Source organism: Psittacula echo (genome assembly GCF_963264785.1).
Source record: "Psittacula echo genome assembly, chromosome: 7".
Classification (NCBI taxonomy): Eukaryota; Metazoa; Chordata; class Aves; order Psittaciformes; family Psittacidae; genus Psittacula; species Psittacula echo.
Window position 1 is genome coordinate 25,359,026 of NC_137740.1, and position 19,294 is coordinate 25,378,319.

At 42.8% G+C, this 19,294-nt stretch overlaps 1 protein-coding gene across 1 annotated transcript in view; it reads right to left on the bottom strand.

The window, feature by feature from the left end:
- LOC308224212 (procollagen galactosyltransferase 2-like) overlaps positions 1-19,087 on the bottom strand; it is a gene marked incomplete at both ends in the record, with an annotated part of 58,190 nt that extends 39,103 nt beyond the window's left edge. Inside the window, one exon of the mRNA XM_080623948.1 lies at positions 18,819-19,087. Coding sequence (XP_080480074.1) covers positions 18,819-19,087 — 269 coding nt within the window. The remainder of the gene's footprint in view (positions 1-18,818) is intronic.
- Between the last annotated feature and the right edge of the window lie 207 nt (positions 19,088-19,294).

Sequence of the window (19,294 nt, forward strand, 5' to 3'; positions counted from 1 at the left end):
TTACCCAAGAAGCAGGATAACCATAGGAGGGGAAGATTTGGGAATCAGGTTGCCTCTTTAGCTATTGCTCAGTACCTACATGTGGATAAGCCTACATCTTGCATTGTATTGCACCACCATCCAGGCCTTTAGGGACTTACTTATGCCTTCATGGACTTAATTAATTCAGTATTCGTTCCCAAGCACTTTGCCAGGAAGCGCAAAGTCTCTGCCACATCATGTCTTTCCTGCACTGTTAAGCTAAGTTTGACATTTGAGGCCCGACTTCCCATCTGTGCCCACCTTCTGAGCAGTTAGCAGATGCTCCTCTCCACCACTTATACTAAACTTGGTCTCTACCACCACCCAACCATGCCAAGTTTTTACATGGTGCCAGCGAGGGCTATGACTGAGATACAGTTTGTTCCTCTAACACTCCACGAAGTAGCACAGTCAAAGGCTAAAGCACCCTAGTTAGTCACATGGTCAGGAATAAAAGATTTTTGCCTTTTCATGGATTATCGGAGCTTCAGAGAGCACCCTTAAAAAGGAACACAGCCAGAAACATGCACGTCATTTAACTTCTTATATTCTGGGATCAAGGAATCAGCAATAAAAAGGCAAAACCAAAGTGTTAATGCTGGAGATGCAACCAGCACTTCTCTCCCAGAATAAGCTACACCCCTAACAGTTTAATAGCCCAACCAATGCATAATCCTTACGAACCTACAGGATGAAGTTAATTATATGCAGCATGTGAAGCATATCAATCAGACTGTACATTTCCCTTAATTTACTACAGATTTGCAGCAAACAAACAGTGAGTTTCATTATCCTCTCACTGGCACAGGTTTCACTTGGCATAAAGGAGTTTATGCCAAATTTTGCTGTCACCAACATTAAACTAAAGCTTACAGTCATTAGCAAGTTATTTTAAAGTTAGGCTTTGCTGAAAGCAGCATGGAACTTGAGACTTCATAATTTTGGCCTAACCCTTCTCTAGTAGCCAGTTACACTGGAAAATGGATATACTCTGAATTGCATGGAATGGCACAGTGCTTCAAAATAAATGGATTATGTCATATTTGCTGGCAAATTTACTCATAATTAAGTAAGAAATTAGAAAAACAACTCTGCAGCCAAGCAGAGAAAAAAAAAAATAAAAATCAACCGTTACATGTGAAGTAGAGACTTTTCCTGTATGCCATTTGTAATTTTGTCCATGACATTTCAGATGAAGAAACAGCTGAAAAGGTGACATCTCGTAAGCTGAGATGGTTCTAAATCTGGGGGAGAATAGAGAGGAAAGGGGAAACAACACTTTGATGGCATGAAATAGTCACGAATTAAAATTTACTGAATTTCTCCCATGGACAGATTTTACAGTGTTCTCACCTTGAATAGCTAAGTGTACCCATCTTCAATGTACTCTGGGAATTAGGCAACATGAATCAGACAGGCTAGAGGGTATGCCCGGAGGCCCCCAAAATCCATAGCAAAGGTCTCAACCTCCCCAAGCACTCCATTGAGGCAGCATTACAGCCTCGTTTTACAGACAGGAAAACAAATGCAAAGAGATTAGTGGATTTTCACAAGTCACAAAAAGGGAGTGGGTGTCAGGGCTGGGAATGATAAAACAAGCCTACACCCCTTCCAAAATATACACTGAAATAAACTACAGATATCCAGCTTTTGCAGAAGAGTTTACTTAACACATTCACAGAGTATTTGTCAGACTAGTGATAAATTTGTGGCCATGGCAATCTCAACAACTTTTCCTTCATGTTACTTTTAAACTCCTGCAAGCTCAAAGGCAAAGTCTCTCTTCCTGTCCAAGCATTTTGCCTTCCTCACTGAAAAAAACCCTGGGTTTTGGGGGATGTGGCTCTAGATTCTTTTTTTTTTTTTTTTTTTTAAGCAGTGAAGCACTTGTACTACAGAGGAGGAAAAAAAAAAAAAAAAAAAAAAAAAACAAAGCACAAGAAAACATCTCCAGGATTAGAAATACTTTTACATGCTTCTAAAACAAGTGGATGACTTGATCCAGGAGCTGAGGCCCTGACTCCAGCCTGTATAGTGCTAAACATGACTTAATACTGTTGCAGTGTCTCAAATTTAGGCCCAAACCTGTTGAGTTCTTTGCTCAACAGACTGCATCCTTTGCTGACCTGGTGATGTTTCCCCAGCTCCAGCCTCACAGGCACCAGGTGTGTGGATAATAGAAGGCTGTGACTTCAAGTTGGCTTATTAATGGCCTTTCATTGTTTTGTACTTTGAATTGCATGCTTCTAAGCAAGCTGTCAAACCTGGCAGCTAAACCTCTGTTCTTGCTGCCTGAGAACTCAGTTGGCAGGAGGAAATAAATAAAAAGAAAAGGTTTTCTGTCTGCACAGAACAACATGGTCCTCTAAACTAACACTACACCATTAACAACCCCAGCACTAAACACAGCTGTGTGTAAGCAAAGCATTTCTACTTTTAAGTTCCAAATACTGTGGGCTAGCTAAAATTTCTGAGTCTAAATCATCCGTTTGTGATGCCCTCTTTCACTCACAGCTGGAGGTATGCACACAGCTTCTCCTATGGAAGGAAGCGTGGGCACACATGTGCAGGACACACATGCAGTACACATGGCTACTGGTTGATGAACACACATGAAATAGTATGGATGCTAAAATCAGAACACATTTTCTATTGGAAAAGACTAAGTCTAGACTTAGACTGATGGAAAATTGGTGCTATGCTGATGGCTCACTTAAAGAGAAGAGAAAGAAAAACTGAGTTCTCAACGTTTCTCCAATCTTGTAAGCTAACAGCTCTGCAGCCTTCTGTAAGTAATGCTGTGTATTTCTCACCCCAAACTGAGGAAAAGGGATCATAAAAACAAAGTGACATTTAAACAAAGTATGGGATTGCTGACATTCCAGTACACAGCATAGCAATTCTCACTTCTGCTGGTCTGTCCTCTTCGTGGAGGTTTCAGGAAATGTCACTGGAAAGGTGCAAATTTCAGGGAGAGCAAAGCACTGAAGACTGCATCAGCAAGTGTGGTAAATGTACACAGAGAAGAATGCAAATAAACAATCTGTTTTAACTACTCAAGGTTTAATCTTGATCACAAGTGCAGTTTCAGGATAGCTGATTTCTTCTCCTTCACTGCCTGGATATAAACAAAAGAGAGGAAATGGGCACTTAGGTAATCTCAGTAATAATTTCCTAGTAAATTGACTGGGTAATTGGAAGCCCCATAAAATACACGTATGCCTTTATTTTGCAGAGTGTGGTTCCCAACTATGCCATTTTCAATGTGAAAGAGTCACAGCTTTGATACATCAATTATAGCAGACAAAGTGCAGAAGATAAAAGTATTTTCTAATCTCAGTGGAGAGACTCCCACACACATCTGCAGGCATTAGACTTGACTGTCCCAGCAGGGACATGCTCTGACCCAAACAGCCCTTGCACGCATCACAGCACTTGTCCAGCAGCATTTTCATGCTTGGACATTTGAGCTCCCTGGGGCTTTGAGACAATTTCAAAGGCTGGGAAACTGGATTTTTTAAATACCTGATAAGCCCATCACAAGGCATTGCTGTGAATGAAAGAGCAGAGAAGAAAGTGACTGCCAGCTTTAATAAACACACAGTCCCCTCAATTGAGTGTGCCGGAAAATGATCCCAGGCTCTCTCTCTGTCAGTGATAAACACCATCCTTACCATGATCCCAGTAGTACAACAGGGAATAGTAGACGATATGCAACAACTGTCATATGTGTTACAAAATATGTATCCACTTCATATAAAACAGCATATGCTGGTTTTAGAGACTTTGGGTTTTACACAGAGATGTGATGTACAAGGAGATAAACTGAAACCAAATTGCTTAATTTATTTGCTGACACTTATTTTCTTAGAAGTTACGTTCAAAGGTGTCCAATGAATCATTTAATCTGATCTACTACATACCATAGGGCAAAGCATGACTTAATGTCCCCATAACAAAATTTTTAGCATCATCCGTCTGCCATCAAACAAAACAAAACAAACAAACAAAAAAAAATCTCCAACACACCCCCAAAAAACCTAAACAGAAAAACCCCACAATCTTTCTTTTTCATTTTTCTGGTTTTCATCTCTAAACTGTCCCAGGCCCTTTTTCTGAAATCTTTCAAATATTCCATCAAGAGCTTCATCTAAAATCCCTACAACAGCAGCAACTGATGTGCAAAATCAGCTGCAACTGTCATATAAGTAACTGACCACTAGAGGGATTTCTTAAACGAGATAGAGGTAATCAGCTGATTTCCTCTTGGAAAAACTGAGACACTAGTTCAGTCTCATTCGAAAAAGTCATTCTGCACTCTCAAACATCTGCCAGTTTCTCAGTCACTGCCTGGGAAGCTGACAGGGCAGATAACAGGGTTTCTAACCTTCATGGCCACTGAGGATGTTTTCAGTTAGCAGCCCATTTCTCAGGCTCCAAACCTAACCACCAGGCAGGCGACCAACACCTTAACAAACCATTTCAGCATAAACTATTTTTGCCCTGTAACAGTTGAGTAGAACTTTTGTTTTAAAATGTTTCATTAAGCTATTCAGATCATGCAACCTGATACAAGATCCTGATGCAAGCTGAAATCTCAGATTCTTTGGCTCCATGTTTGATTTCTTCCAAGTATATTCTTAACTTCTACACCAGAGTTAGCACAGCTTTATAGCTCCATCTGTGTTGTCAGTTCAGGAGACCTGGAAGAAATACATCCTCCAGAACAGAAAAGTCTGGAGTTTGTTCCAGCTATGTGCCTGAACTGTTACAATCAGATGTTTCTATCAATGAGCTGTCTCAAAAGCGTATGTGTAGTATGCAACTTGGAATCACATTCTGCAGTAGCAACAAGAGGTGGTCAGATTTGTCAGGCAGGCAATTACTGCTGTTAGATGTAATACACAATTACTTTTCCTTAGAGATTTCACTCTACTGGAGAGGTAAAAATAATTGAGACTTTCCTCCTCAGCAAATCTCCTCTGTGGTACACTGAATTTACGCTTGCTAACACTTGTGATTTAAATCTATCTGCTCTGCAGTGGCTGGGCAGTCTGCATTCAAATAAGGATGCCATCTATCATCCAAGTGCAGCAATAAATGATGCACCTTGCAGCAGACAATATAGCAAACCTGAAGGTGACTGAAGCTCTTCTCAGGTAGCAGGATCAACCAATACCATTGTACTGGCTTTACAATATGTTGGAGGGTAGAAAAGAAGTTACTGCTTTCCTCAGCCCCAGACTAGCTTTGAACACATATTCCTCCCCCCTTAAATTTGCATCACATTTATAGACAGATGTGATGTTTGTAGTGAAAGCTGCTAGAAACACCATTGGTAGCAGCTCAAGATTCTTGTTCCATAAACCAGAGCTTCCTTCAAGGCTCAGGTATTAGGCAAAAAACTCCTGGCAACAGCCTTAGTCTGTGTGAAGTCAGAGCATGGTTCTGCCAGCAGACAGCTATGAGCTCACTAGTCTGAAATAACAACTCATTGACAAGACCTTTTGTGGAAGCAACAACTAACTTGTTTGTGTGAGGAAAAAAAAGGGGGGAAGGAGGGAGCATGGAAACGTGCATGTGAGGAGTGATAAAAACATGTATCACAAGCCCACTCCCCCACTCCATGACTTAAACAGTTATAATTTGCATTGCAATCCAGTTTTAAGGGGGGGGGGGGGAAAAGGCATTTTAAAAAATCATAAATTAAGAAGGTATTGAGCAGCAGTGACATTTTCATATTCCAATCACACACACTCAACTTTTTTCAGATTAGTGTTTTGAAAAATGAGTGTAGTTAAAATGACAGCCAGAGCCAGAGGGAAAAAAAAATATTTGAAAAGGAGAAAGACCCAAAAGCAATTATTATTCTCTGCTAACCTATGTAGAAGAGTCCAGATGGGCTTCTCCAGAACCCTGGAGCCAGTCTGAGACAACTAAATAGAAACTCCATCAGAACTTCCTACTGAAGAAGTATGTATCATTTGGAACAAACACCAGCAGCATCCAGAAACTGATTTATGTGAGTGAGTCAAGTAAATTTAATGGCGTAAGACTGGCAAAACTGAACATAGTGCTGGTCTACTACTCTGTTGTTCCTTGCTTGGTTACAGGAACTGGTTACGCTGATGCCTCTTCCCAACAGCTACCAGGACTGCACATTTCATTTCAGGCACAAGGAAATTTCAAGCCTTTTAGTTTGCAAGGAGAACATCACGCCTAAGACCCTACCAACTCCTGGCCTCTTTCTCATTTTGTCAGCTCCACAGAACACTTTGGGGTTTGGAACCGTTGCACTCTCCATCCTTGCCCCTAAAACAGATACTAACAGGGTACACATCAACAGCACAAAAAAGCACACAGCACTTGGCTCCTATCAGCGACAGGCCTCTTTCTAAACCTCAATGACTTGAATAATATGCTCATATCTCAGTTTGAAGCAGCCTGAAACTCCCAAGACCTAACCCTGGCGTATACTGTTCTGTACAGCAAAAAAGAACATAAGGAATTCACTTCTACCAACATCTTACCTCCATCTGACAGCACCGAAGAAGACAGAACCAAGCCAAACTATGGAAGTTATAGAGTTCCAGGCATTAATTCCAGCAGTATTACCAGAAACCCCATACATACACTAATAGAGAATAAAATACCAAGTCAACACCAGCCTTCTTTCCAACTCCACTGGTCACACAGAATCCAGCAACAATTCAGATTTCCAAATCTTACTCCTATCCACAATCACCTAAAGAACCCCAGGGGGATCACTCTGTATAACACACACTCCACCATTATAAGCCCCTTTTCTCCATCTGTAGGATCTGCGTAGGTCAGAAATAACTGGAGTTCTCAAAGTCTTCCACTCCCAAGATGTAACTTCAATTCAAAGCCTCATGTAGTAAGGGATCATTTTCATAATGAAAGATATTACCAGACTTTGGTCCTTACTGACACCACTTCTCCTCCTGACCTTTTAAGTCTGGACAAACAAATCAGTAAAAAAGGTCCCTGAATATTTGGTTTTAAAAATCTGAAAGCTAACCTCCAAGCTGTTCCAGTTGTAGTACACAGAGGTCCTTCCTGTATATCAGAGCAGAATACACAGCTGCTCACTGACACCAACCCTCTTTCCCATCTCCTGTTGCTGTGGTTTATAAGATCTGCAATTGCCTCAAACACTAGCCTCAATTATAACTATCAGACCCATCCAAAAAAGAACACACTGCATTGACAAATGCAGAACTAAAATAAGCACAAAGGCTATCGCTTGAAAATCTAGCAATAAGATGGGGCTCTTGAACCAGGATTTGGTTGGAGTTTGTAATATAAGCATTCTAAGACACAGAAACCTCCTCAAATGATATAAGAAGGGCATAACACCTTGGTCTCCACCGGGCAACAAACCCCTTAATTCAGTAACAGCAGAATCCAGTGCCTGGACTGTTAAATTTCCTAGCCATAATCAGAAATAATGGATAAGCTGTATCATAAAGGAGAACATAAGGTGCTGCCCTCCCGCTGACCACAGACTCCTTTCCAAGCCTGCAGGCTTCATTGAATTCAACAACCTTGAAACACTACATTCTCCAATTATATATAATCCCCTGACCCACCCGTAATCCTCCTTGCACACAGTAATCTCAAAAGTGAAACAGAGTATAAGTCATCATCCCCAAATGGCAACAGCTTCCTACCCAAATCTGTGGGCCCTGCACAATTCCAATAAACACTGGCTCTGAAGTTTGAATTTTGTATGCCTAAACCCTATCACCATCTCCATTGCCTGCCACAGGAGCACTTCTCGCAGTAACAGAGAAGCACAAGCTCCTGACCCCTATCCCTGATCCAGAGAGATTTCTAGAGAAAATCTGAACTTCTCCTCTGGTTTTTGTGCCATTTCAGGCTTTATTTTCTAAATCCTAACACCAATCCCAATTTCAGTTATCCCTTCAGGAGAAATTCCCAAACAGAATACTAGTCTGAATCCAAGACAACATTTTTACCAAACATTATTAACCTTACAATAGTTGATGTCAGGGACTCATTCCTAAACTATTAGGCCCTCAGCAAGGTAAACAGGCTTCCCAAACCTTTTTTCCTAAACCTTAAACCCACCCCACTCCTAAGGACTAACCTTAATCACAGCCAGGAGATGGATCTGTACAGAAAACTTCATGCAGACACTTGAATGAGCTTCAGCAGTCTCTAATGGGACATCTTTCTCCTCACTGGTTCTCCAAATCCTATTTGAGTTCTGCAATTGCAGAACCACCACCAAAGAGCCTTTGTAATGTTGTCAGAGTACCAAGTTTCCAGCCTCTCCCTCCTTGTGAGTCTTCACCCACTACTCTTTCAAGAGGGTCTCTAGCCATACCTCCTTCATTGTAATGCAGGGGTTCAGGACCTTTGTTCTGAACAGTCTGTCTGAAGATCCTGTTTTCCTTCCATTCATTCTCTCTAAGGACACACAGCTGGCTCATCTCCTCCCACTGCTCTTTCACCTCCCTACCCAACACCTGAAGAGCACACCTCCCCCATGCAAGGCCAACACCAACATCATACTGTATCAACAATATAGCAACACGAAACACAGTTTCAACAAACCGAGTAACAAACCAGGCACTTCAATTCTCCTTTTCCCAATCCTTACCAGTAAACCTACGTCAGAATTGAGGAAACATAAAATCCAGCCATCAGATCCTGAAGACACCAGAACTCTTTTTTAATCCCTCCACTTTCAGAAATGAGAAAAAGCATGAGGCTTGTTGTTTTCCAAAATAAAAACATAAGCCTTTGCCCTAGTCATATAGTTCCTATGCTGACTTTTCATCTTTCAATGTCTTTTTTGTTAGGATTCTTGCTATTCTAGTGTAGTGACTTCTGCTTTTCACTTAGCTTTAAATATTTTTGTCACTCTCCTGATGGGTTACGGAGTCAATTACAAGTTCTGGTTAGACTATAGGAAGGGACATTTCATTTCAGAAGAATTTAAGAGCAAAACCACACCCTCAATAAACCTCAAGGGGAGTTAATAGCATTAATAGGCATACCAGCTTTGAAACTCCACCAAGCAGCAAATCTGCAGCTGTAACTCAGGATCCTGGGATTTCACACTGAAGACAGCACTGAAAATAGGCACCTTGCGACAGTACCACCCCCCACACTCCATCACTCCTCTCCATGGGCTGTGTCACTGTTGCAGCATTTATTTATCTTCACACACGGAGCTGCAGCTTGGAGGTATAACTACCCCAAAAAGTCACTTCCCTACTGGCAAGCAGCAAGATGAAGCAGCCAAGGACCACACGCCAGCATGCATCACGGAAAACAGCTAACCAGCTGCAACAAGCTGAGGCAGTGCAGCCAAGGTCAGTGCTATATGCACCTGTTTTCTCTGCAGCAAACATTAAATCACCCTGGCTCCTTTCCAATGAGCTTTTAATCTCACTTAAACACATTGGTTTGTTTTTCTTGATACAGAGATGACATAACATCCCTGCTTCCTCACATAAACCTGTAAGTGATGACAATTGAAGGGGAACAGTCTTGCTGCAGAGCTTCATAGGCCACATTCCTCTTTGCCCCCTAGACATAAACTATAGGAATGGAAAATGTTTTTCATTGCTTTTACTTGTTGTCTTCATGCTCACACTTCCTGGTTAACCCTTTTCTAGGACTTGCCACAAGATGGCTTTTGACCATCTAATGACACAGTGTGCGCTGTAGTCTGGCTATGGGAACTTGCTTATGTTCACTTGGCTGAAGTCTGGTGGGGATGGATTCAAACTAATAAACTGGAAAAGAAAAAAAAAAAAAGGAGAGAAAAAAAAGGAGCATTCAAGCATTTGCATTTGTCAGAGTTCAACATTTAACTTCCATATCACAATTAGCAGTTCAATGTATGAATACTATAAAAGAGCTTTTTCCTCCAATTTTCCTAAGTACCTTGTAAGGCCAAGAATGATAGAAAATACTGAGGAAATAAGTCAAAAAACAGCCTTAAATTCCTATGCTATTCCCAAAGGTACCATGCAGCATTCATTTTAAAAGCAGCTGTTAAGCAAGTAGCAAAACCAAGATTCTGATCTGCTAACAGAAGAGATAAAGCAGCTGCTATCAGGGTCAGGATATAAACTAACACTTCACAGTTACTGAACCTAGTTTTTGCCACTGGGCAAAATTCAAACCAGACTGCAGCCATGCATAACCTTTCCTCTGCAGAAGGATCAAAGAGCAAAAACAAGCAAACATTCCTTCTAGAATTAAGGGAAGTCTGTACCCTGGGGAGGAGGGGCAATAATAAACCATATTTTTCCTCCTTACAGGGAAAAAACAAAAAATCTTAAGAAAAAAAAAAATCCTTATTGGAGCTGAAGCCTTACAAAACTAATGTGAAAGAGCTTATATGAGACCTACCATGGCACTGCAGTTTACATGGACTTCCACTACCTTCTGCTTTGGCATGCAATTTAGATGCTCATGAGCCCCAGGGCCCAAGGTGGGGACAGCCTTAAACTTAATGCATTTGCTGGTTCAGATCAAAACCTGCTTATTTTTAGAAGAGGTGCATTATTCCTATCAGTGCACACAGACAGAACAAAAGGGAAACCGACAGACACCTGTACTACAACCACATGGGCACCAGGGAAACATTAAAGCTGACATCTCCAGCAGTGACAGTGTTTTAAGAGTCCCTGGAAAAGGAGCAAGGACAGACTTTGTTGTAAACATATTCCCATCCCAAAACAACGAAATAGGCTTTCATGCTGTTTTACCTGACAGTATATTTACACATTAGTAAAGGGGAAAGACACATTGACTATGTAAATAATTGGTCAGAATGAAAGCAGAAGATAAACCACCCTTCACTCCTTAATAAGAAGGTGTTATTTGCCAGTATGTCTTACAGCTATCTCAAATAATCCCAAAGAAACATAGGAAATACTGTATTAATGTAATTCCAGTCCTCTGCAGTGAAACTCCCTATCCAGTCTCTGGTACAAAATTAAATCTTTTAGCAGTGCCATATGTGTCAAGGAGAGGATCAACATATTACACTACAAAACATTATCACAACCAAAGTGGCTTTTAGAAAACTTTGGTATATGATTTCAAATGGAGTTTGGTCACTGTAGTAAGCTAGAAAAAGTTTAAAATCACCACATATTTATTGAGTCTTCCATTAACTTGCCAGCAATAAAACCAGAGTCATTCTACAGTAACAAAAGACCAAGGTGTCCAAGGACACTGATGGATAGATATCCATGTGCATGTGTGCACACATGTATAATGGAAACCAATCATTTCTATGTTTAAAACCTGGATTCAGGCCCTAAATGGAGCAAATAGTGAAGTTTCATTAAAAATAAATAAATAAATTTAAAAGTCCCTTTTTCTTTACTGATAAGCCTATTAGTGCCACAAGCCTGTCTGAAGGAACTGAACATTCTGACAGAAGATGGCAAAAATCCACCTTGTAGTGAAAATAAATTTTGTTCCTCTAGCCTGAAGTTTCTATGCATGTGGGCCCCATTTAGATGTAATCGACCCTTAGCAATGAGGATCATCAATGTACATTATGCTTCAATAAAATAAAGGAAATGAGATGCACATAAACATGTTGAAATAATATTATGTCTGAGATATCACCCCACAGGCAGGAAATTCCAGGTTCTGACAGACAGCACCCTGCATCAACTCAGACGTCTCTCTACTCTGTAGCCCGTATGGTCTTTAGGAAGTTCCCCAGGACCAAAGAATGACAGTGAGCACTGGCTATGGGCAGCTCTCAATGTTCTGCACACCATGTGTATCACAGATCTATTTTTAGAGAATCCCGATCCGGAATATGGAGACTTTCAATTTCAGGGGACTGAAACAAATAATTGCAGCTGTTGTGATACTTTACACAGAAGATCAAAAACACCCTTTGATCTATGGTTCAGCATACATCCTGACAGGCAACATAGCTGTCCTGCTATCCCCTCCAGTCCCTCAAGCAGAAGCTCCTTCTTTTCCTGTCCTAAGGCAGGCCCATGCCATACCTCCCAGGAACCAACCACTCTCCACTTATACTCAAACACCTGCGATTTCTTCCTCAGGAGTTCAATTAGCAGTGACCAGGGAGCCTTCTGAAAAAAAAAAAACAAACAAAAACCCACATATCAAGTTAGCAGAAAGAACATAAAAAAGCAAAGAAAGCTACTGGAACAAAAACTACTGGAACAACAAATCTTTGTGCAAGTCTTGTCTTTATCCCTAAGGTTTGCGCCTCCGATAGACCCGCCCTCAGCCAACATACATTTCCAACACACTCCTTGTCAGTGACTACCTCACGGGAACAGGTTGCCCAGAGATTATGGAGTCTCTCTCCCTGGAGATACTAAAAGCTTGAATTCAAATGGTACTTGGCAGCCTTCACCTGAGCCTGCTTTGAGTAGGGGTTAGAACTAGACAATCTTCAGAGGTGCCCTCCAACCTTAACCATTCTAAAATATCCATGCCTAAGACCTGGGATACTCCAATTGGAGAAGCACTGAGAAAGGGAAGAGGCTTTTGTCCCTGTAGTAACGGGATGACAGCAAGAATTAGGCAGGCTTGCCCTGAACCAGGACTAACTCATCCCTGCTTCCAGATTCACCAGAAGTTTAGCTGAAATAATTTGTATGCTAGGAACATATAGGTGAAACTGGCATTTTTTTAGGGGCAAATTAACTCCAGCACTTTACAGCCAGCCTGGTTGCTGTTGGTCCTTTGACACATTCCTGCAGCTGCCTTCCACTTCCCCCACAATTGAACAGGCCTCAAAAGACATGACAGTACACAAGTGCACTTGGCAGACACCACCCTTGACTGGATGGGGAATCCCAAACCGGGGCAACAGGCAAATCAGGGATGAAGAAGTATCTTGCCCCAGGCAGGAATGAACTGGATGACGTCTTGGGGCCTTTTCACCCCTACTTTGTACATATTAAAAAAAAAGAAAAAATCTTGAAAACTAGCTCTCCCTGAACATTCAAAGCATCCAAAGTGTTACAATAAACAACAGTCTCTGATACTGAACTTTGTCCTGCTGGTTTTTTGTGACATCTTTTTGACATCTAGCATCTAAACACAGCACCTGCATTACAAAGCATCAGGCAGACAATTACACAAATGACAGACACGGATAGACAAGCAATAAAACGGCAGACCTGTCTCAAGACATAATTGCCAAAAACTAGCAGACAAAGTAATGGCTGCGTTTTCAGAGATACGTAGCATGTAGGATTCAAAAATAAAATTAAAAAAAAATAATAAAACCCACAAACACACACAATCTATTATATTCACTAGTCTTACATCATTCCTACACATTTCAAGTCATACTTACAATATAATCCCCTCATCTCTAGAAGGCTACTTGTTCATTTTATGAAAGATCCCAATACTCACATTCATGTCTAGTATGATGTGTGGGACAAGATGATCTTTAATGGCATCAAAAAGGTATGAGAATCAGTCAATTTGTGAGCACAGTAAGAAAAATAAAGAAACTACTGCTACCAAGCAAACTGCCATCACACAGCTGATGCTGCTCCTATTATTCCTCTACAGAACAGCAAAGGTTTTAGTGGAAGAATAGTTCAAGTCTTGCCATGCAGACCTCAGTGAGGCACAGCAGTAATTTTCAGCTTTCCTTCAAAGGATTCTACTGAACAATTTCATGATGTCATTTGCTTAAGTTTGCCAAGACTTAGATGAGGGTGACAGACCCAAAAGACAACAAAAAAATGTTATTGCAGATATTGGGATGGAATAATTTCTATAGCTTCCCTGATTTTCCATTTCTTACATAAATTTAACACACTTCAGTGTAAAAGAGACCGCAGTAAGTAAGAAGAATCAAGAAATGTCAGTTATGAATACTACCTCCAGTCTTAATAAATTCAAAAATCTTATGTAGGTTACTTCAATTTTCTAGCTGCAGAAATTGGGGAAGAAATTTTAAGTATTTTACTCCCATTTTTCCTTCTGATATATCATCCAAATGTAAGTTCATTGGCAGAAAGTCTCTATACATCTTGTACAGCCTGAATATCACCTTAATCGTAACTCCAAGGCTATGCAAGCCTCATCTCACTCTTAGGCCCACTTGGTCTATGTTATTAAAGCTATATAGTAAATAAATGCAAACATCTACAAATACGAATGGGAAACTGAAATCCCATGAGTTTAAATGACAAGCCAAGTGAAAAGTCAATTTAATTTTCCAAAACCAAAATTTTAATATTGTCATGTGGAACTCTCAGCACAACAAGCAAATTTTAAATAGATGAAAAACACCCATGGACTGAAGCAACAGACAAAGCCAGCAGACTGGAACTTCAGCGTTCCTAAGTGATTAATATTGACCATGAAGATTAAAGTGACCTTGTTACACAAATGGAAACAAGGACAGAAAACAGCACATTTAAAAGCCAACACTACCCAGTGAGTAATAACACCCATCACAAAAGTTTCAAATGATCCCTGCATCTTACCAGAAACTGTCCTCTATGTAGAATTTTCCACATTTGAAAAGTAAACTGTTGAATAAGAAAATCCTCAGATACCGTACCACCAGCTAATTCTAGACTAATAATACGTAATTATGAAAGTTAATTATTATACTGATCTCATCAGCATCTACTTTCATCTACAACTAGTTCTTATATGTTGAAACCATACACTCACTGGAGCCAGTGTTACAGTATATCCACTGATCTCTCATCTGGGATTTATTCCAGCTTTCCACCAATCTCACCTATCATTTCTCTATTATTATTTCTGAAATATAAGCATACTCTGAGCTGCAAAGCAGGCACAGATTTTCAAGCACAAAAGAACCTAATTGATGCTTCCAAGCACCAACTCATTCATGCAGACACTTAATCCCCAGGTATTTTCAGATGAGGGGGCAGATGGCCCACAGCTATGAACTATCAGGTATTTAAAGATGAAATTACAGACAACTTTCTTTGCTATACTGTCACTTAATCTGAGGCTAAGAAAAGTGTAAACTGGTGTGATAAACTGCTGAATACACATGCTTTCACTTTGCCCACTACAGCCAAGATGAACCTGTCTGACAAACGCTCCTTACCTGTCATTGAACGAATGTCATTGAGTCAGCATAGCTAATGTTCAAAACAAACAAACAAAAAACCACCAAAAACCCACAAACCCACAACCTCAAAACATCCAAAAGTGGCTTGGGGCATGCTGGCTATCACTTCCAGATCTCTTTTTTCCAACATAAAGAAGAGCATTTTTCCCTCCCTTTGCAGTTGTCTAACACCAACACAAACAATAGCGCAAGTGTGCCTAATGTGCCCAAGATTCCTAACTCAGCTAGGCTGGGTTCACAGCACAGCCTCATAGACACAGCCCTGAGAAAAGCTCAGTCCACCCCAGTAAACACACCAAGCACAGTCACAAAAGGAGTGTTACTAGAAGAACTTTCCCTAGCTGAAAAATAGGTTGACATAGATCCAATAGCCATGTTTTCTTAAGGCTCTCTACTGTTGCTCAGCATTAGCCTATTTCTCACAGTGTTACGTATTTTTGAGCCAAATGCTTGCTAGGGTTTCCACAAGCACCTGAGGGGAGGGCTGTGACCCCTTCCTCCTTTGCCAGAGGGTCAACTGTCATCTCCAGCATTACTGTTCCACAGCTACACATGCACCAGCTTGAAGAACAGAGAGGGAACCTGGGTTCTACTGGTAAAGTGGGGAGTCTTTGCTGTTCCCACCTCAGTGGCCAGTACCAAAGGCTCACAGACAGGCTGCAGCAAGCTAAGCAGGGCCATCACAGAGCAGTGTTTCACAGAAATTCATACCATCTTGTTATTAGCACAATCCTAGGATGACCCAGTACCTGGATGAACCTGCACCCACACTGGTACTCTGACAAAAGGATGGCTGGGGTTAATACAGGCCAGCAACCATCCCCAGGAGGCAGTTTGGATGCAGCTTCCCAATTCTTGGGGGGTGAAGGAAGAAAGAAAGGAAGCGTTTAACTGAAAGGACTTGAGTCACAACATGTCAGTTGGCCTCAGACCAAATGGCCTGCTCAATTCATTAGTAGCCAGCAAGTCCTTCTGAGGTTGGTCACAACCTCAGCAACTGAAGAAGTCAGAATTAAGACCAAAGGGAAGAAGAGAGCATGAGATTGTCCAGCATACACCTTTTGCTCAGTTTCAGGCTAACAAAGATGAAGATTAATTGATATAGGCTACAAAAAGAAAATTTAGTGTCTGCTTCAAACTCATTCATTGTCTTTTAACCCACCTTTACTGTCACTCATAAAACTTCCACCTGAGAAATCTGAGAAATCCACTGCTGAATTTAAGCCCCTAAGCAATTCAGAGAGCATATGGGAATTAAGAGATGATATATGTTTTTAATTTTCATTTGCAAGACCTACACTTAGACTTTTTAAAATGCTGACCTACTCAAGAAAACTTTGAAGTAAATTGAAGTGGCAATGAAGCAATGCAACTTTTTGCCACTTCACTGCTCTTCACACCAAGCTATCCCAGTAATGCAACACCACAGGGACACAGGTAAATCATGGAATTTATGTGTTGAAAGGACGCATCAGGCACAAAGTCTGAAATGCAACGCACTTCCAGAAATATATTGTATTGTTTCTTTTGTTCTCAAGAGACTTGATAGATACTGTATGTGAGCTTCCTCTTGGTGGGTACTTTGTGTCCTGAACATTCCCAGCACTGAAAAAGCTCAGGTCATACTGGGCAGCTGGAGTGAACAGAAGGACTCCAAGATCTCCAAGGAATCACTGCCTCCTACAGGCACTGATCCATCTCTCTGGCAACTCGGAGCACCTACGGAAGTTGCTTTTCAGCAGCCATGACATTCTAATCATTCTAATTTTATAAAGCTTGTTATTTTTAACAACAGATTTTCCAGTTCAACCATGCCTTGTGTCTGCATGCAGACCTCTTAAATGGGGTGATACTCTTCTAAGAATTTTAGCATATTTTAAGTTATCTTACACTTGGTATTATTTCATGAACAGTCCCCACAAACACTTTCACACAATATTGCAGAGACCTTAAGTAAGGATAAAGGAAGCAAGGTACTCAAAATGCTCTGCTCAACTTCAAAAAACCCCAAATTTATTCTGCACTTCTACACTGAGACACATTTCAGAATCCACCCCTGCTTTGGTGATCAGGTCTGCACTTACTGTGTGTTTTATAACAGTTTTATAAACACCAAGTTTTGCTGAATCCATGGTACAAACCACATGCAGGTTCAGGTAACATCTACTCTTATACGTGTCTGCTTTGATGAAATCCAAAACAGCAGAATTCCTATTACTATCAGTGAAACAAGAGTCACGGACCTGCACACAAATGAGTCCAGCATTCAGTCACTGCCATATGCCAGCTTGTAATTCCACAGCCACATTCAGGATGATATCACAATCTGGTTTGTGCACCCTAAATTCAAAACGGGGGGGGGGGGGGGGGGAATGCGGATGGGGAGGGAAGCAAAAAAAGAGCCATTCACTGATTATACCAGCCCCTGTTTTCTGCAAAGACCTGAAGAGTACTTGAAGATAAGCAACAGCATGCTCCTGAAGCACGCACAGAAACATCTAATGCTGTCTGCTTAATGACACTTCAGTATCAGTGATGTGAAGGTCCTCCCCACATTCCTTTATGCAAAGTAAAACTGAACTTCAGTGACTTTTGAAGTTAGCAGGAGTCTTCCCACTAACTTAAGTGAACTCTGGATAAGGCTCTACAGCACCACTTCCTATTTTACACGATTACCACACTTGTGTCTTTCCAATTAATTTCTGTTCCTCCCAACATTTATGCCAGGTTGAAAGATTTTTTTTTTTCTTTTTACCCATACATAAATGCAGACTAACCAGCTCCCATAGTGGTCTAATTTCTCCATCCCGACATACATTTGACTGCCACAGCTGCCCCCATGCTGCGACTTCTGAATACATCTTTTAATCCATCTTTCAGACTACAGCCTTGCAACAATGCTCCTTTTCAATGCCCATCAGCACCTACTCAGCAGGGCTGCCCTCCAGCCCCGGCAAACCCTCACCATCTCCCCACAAAGCCCGGTATTTACCAGCCAGGGAGTGAAACACCGCTCTCCCACCATGGCTCTTCGCGAGTTCTTCGTGTCTGCGGATTCGGACAAATGCTAAAGCGGTGAATACTCCCAGGCTTCAGGCCAGCTTCGCTCGAAAAACCACAGCTCGCTACCACACTGCGTACCGCTGCAGCAAACCCCTCTCTCCCCTCGCTGCTGTGGGACCGTGTTCCCAGAACATGCGGGTCGTGGGGCCGCCCTCGGGAGGACACAGCGTCCCTCGCCCAGCTGCCGGCTGGGAGAGCTCTTTCCCGGCGTGCCAAAGACAAACGCCGGCCCTTTAGCTCCAACGGTGGGAGCTGCGCCCTCCATGCCTCTGCCTCGGCTTGGCCGGCCAGAGGTGCTCGAGCCCCGGCTACCTGCGCTGCGAGGAGGCAGGACGGCTCTCCCTCCCGGTGGAGAGCGAGAGGGGACGGCCGGAGGAGCTGAGGCATCCCTCTTCCCGTCTTCCCGGCACGGCAACGCCGACGGCTCCCCGCAAAGCCCCCTCTCCCCGACGGCAGCGGGAGCCCCCCCTAGGCACAAGCAGGGCTGGGGAAGCCGGGGCTCTTCTCGCTCCCTGAGGGGCCGCAGGGTCCAGGCCACAGCCACGCGCCGAGGTCCCGCAACCTCGCTTCGCCCCCTTCCCCTTACCAGAGGGCGATCCTGTTCTTGGGGTAGTGCAGCCTCTCGATGCAGCCGAGGAAGTGAGGCAGTGTGTGCGCCGCGTTGCGGGCGATGATGGCCAGGAGCACGGTGGGCTTCTGCAGAGCCGACTCGGGCAGGGGCTGGGGCTCGGGCTCGGGGCTCGGTGGTGGCGGTGGCTCCGGGGGCAGGTTGGCCTCGCAGCCGCTCAGCAGCAGGAAAAGGAGGAGGAGGAGGGTGAGGAGCCGGGGGTCGCGGGGTCCGGCGCACGCAGCCATGATGGGCGCGGGGAGCCGCGCCAGCAGTGCGGGACGGCCGCTGCAGCGCGCCCAGCACCGCGGGGAGGAGCAGGACGAGCAGCGCCGCCGCTTGCCCGCCCGGCCCCGCGCCCCCGAACCCGGCCCTCGTGGCCAGCACGGCCCAGCGCTCCCCTCCCAGCACGGCACGGCCCTCCCTCCGCAGGCTGCAGGGGCGCTGAGCAGCAA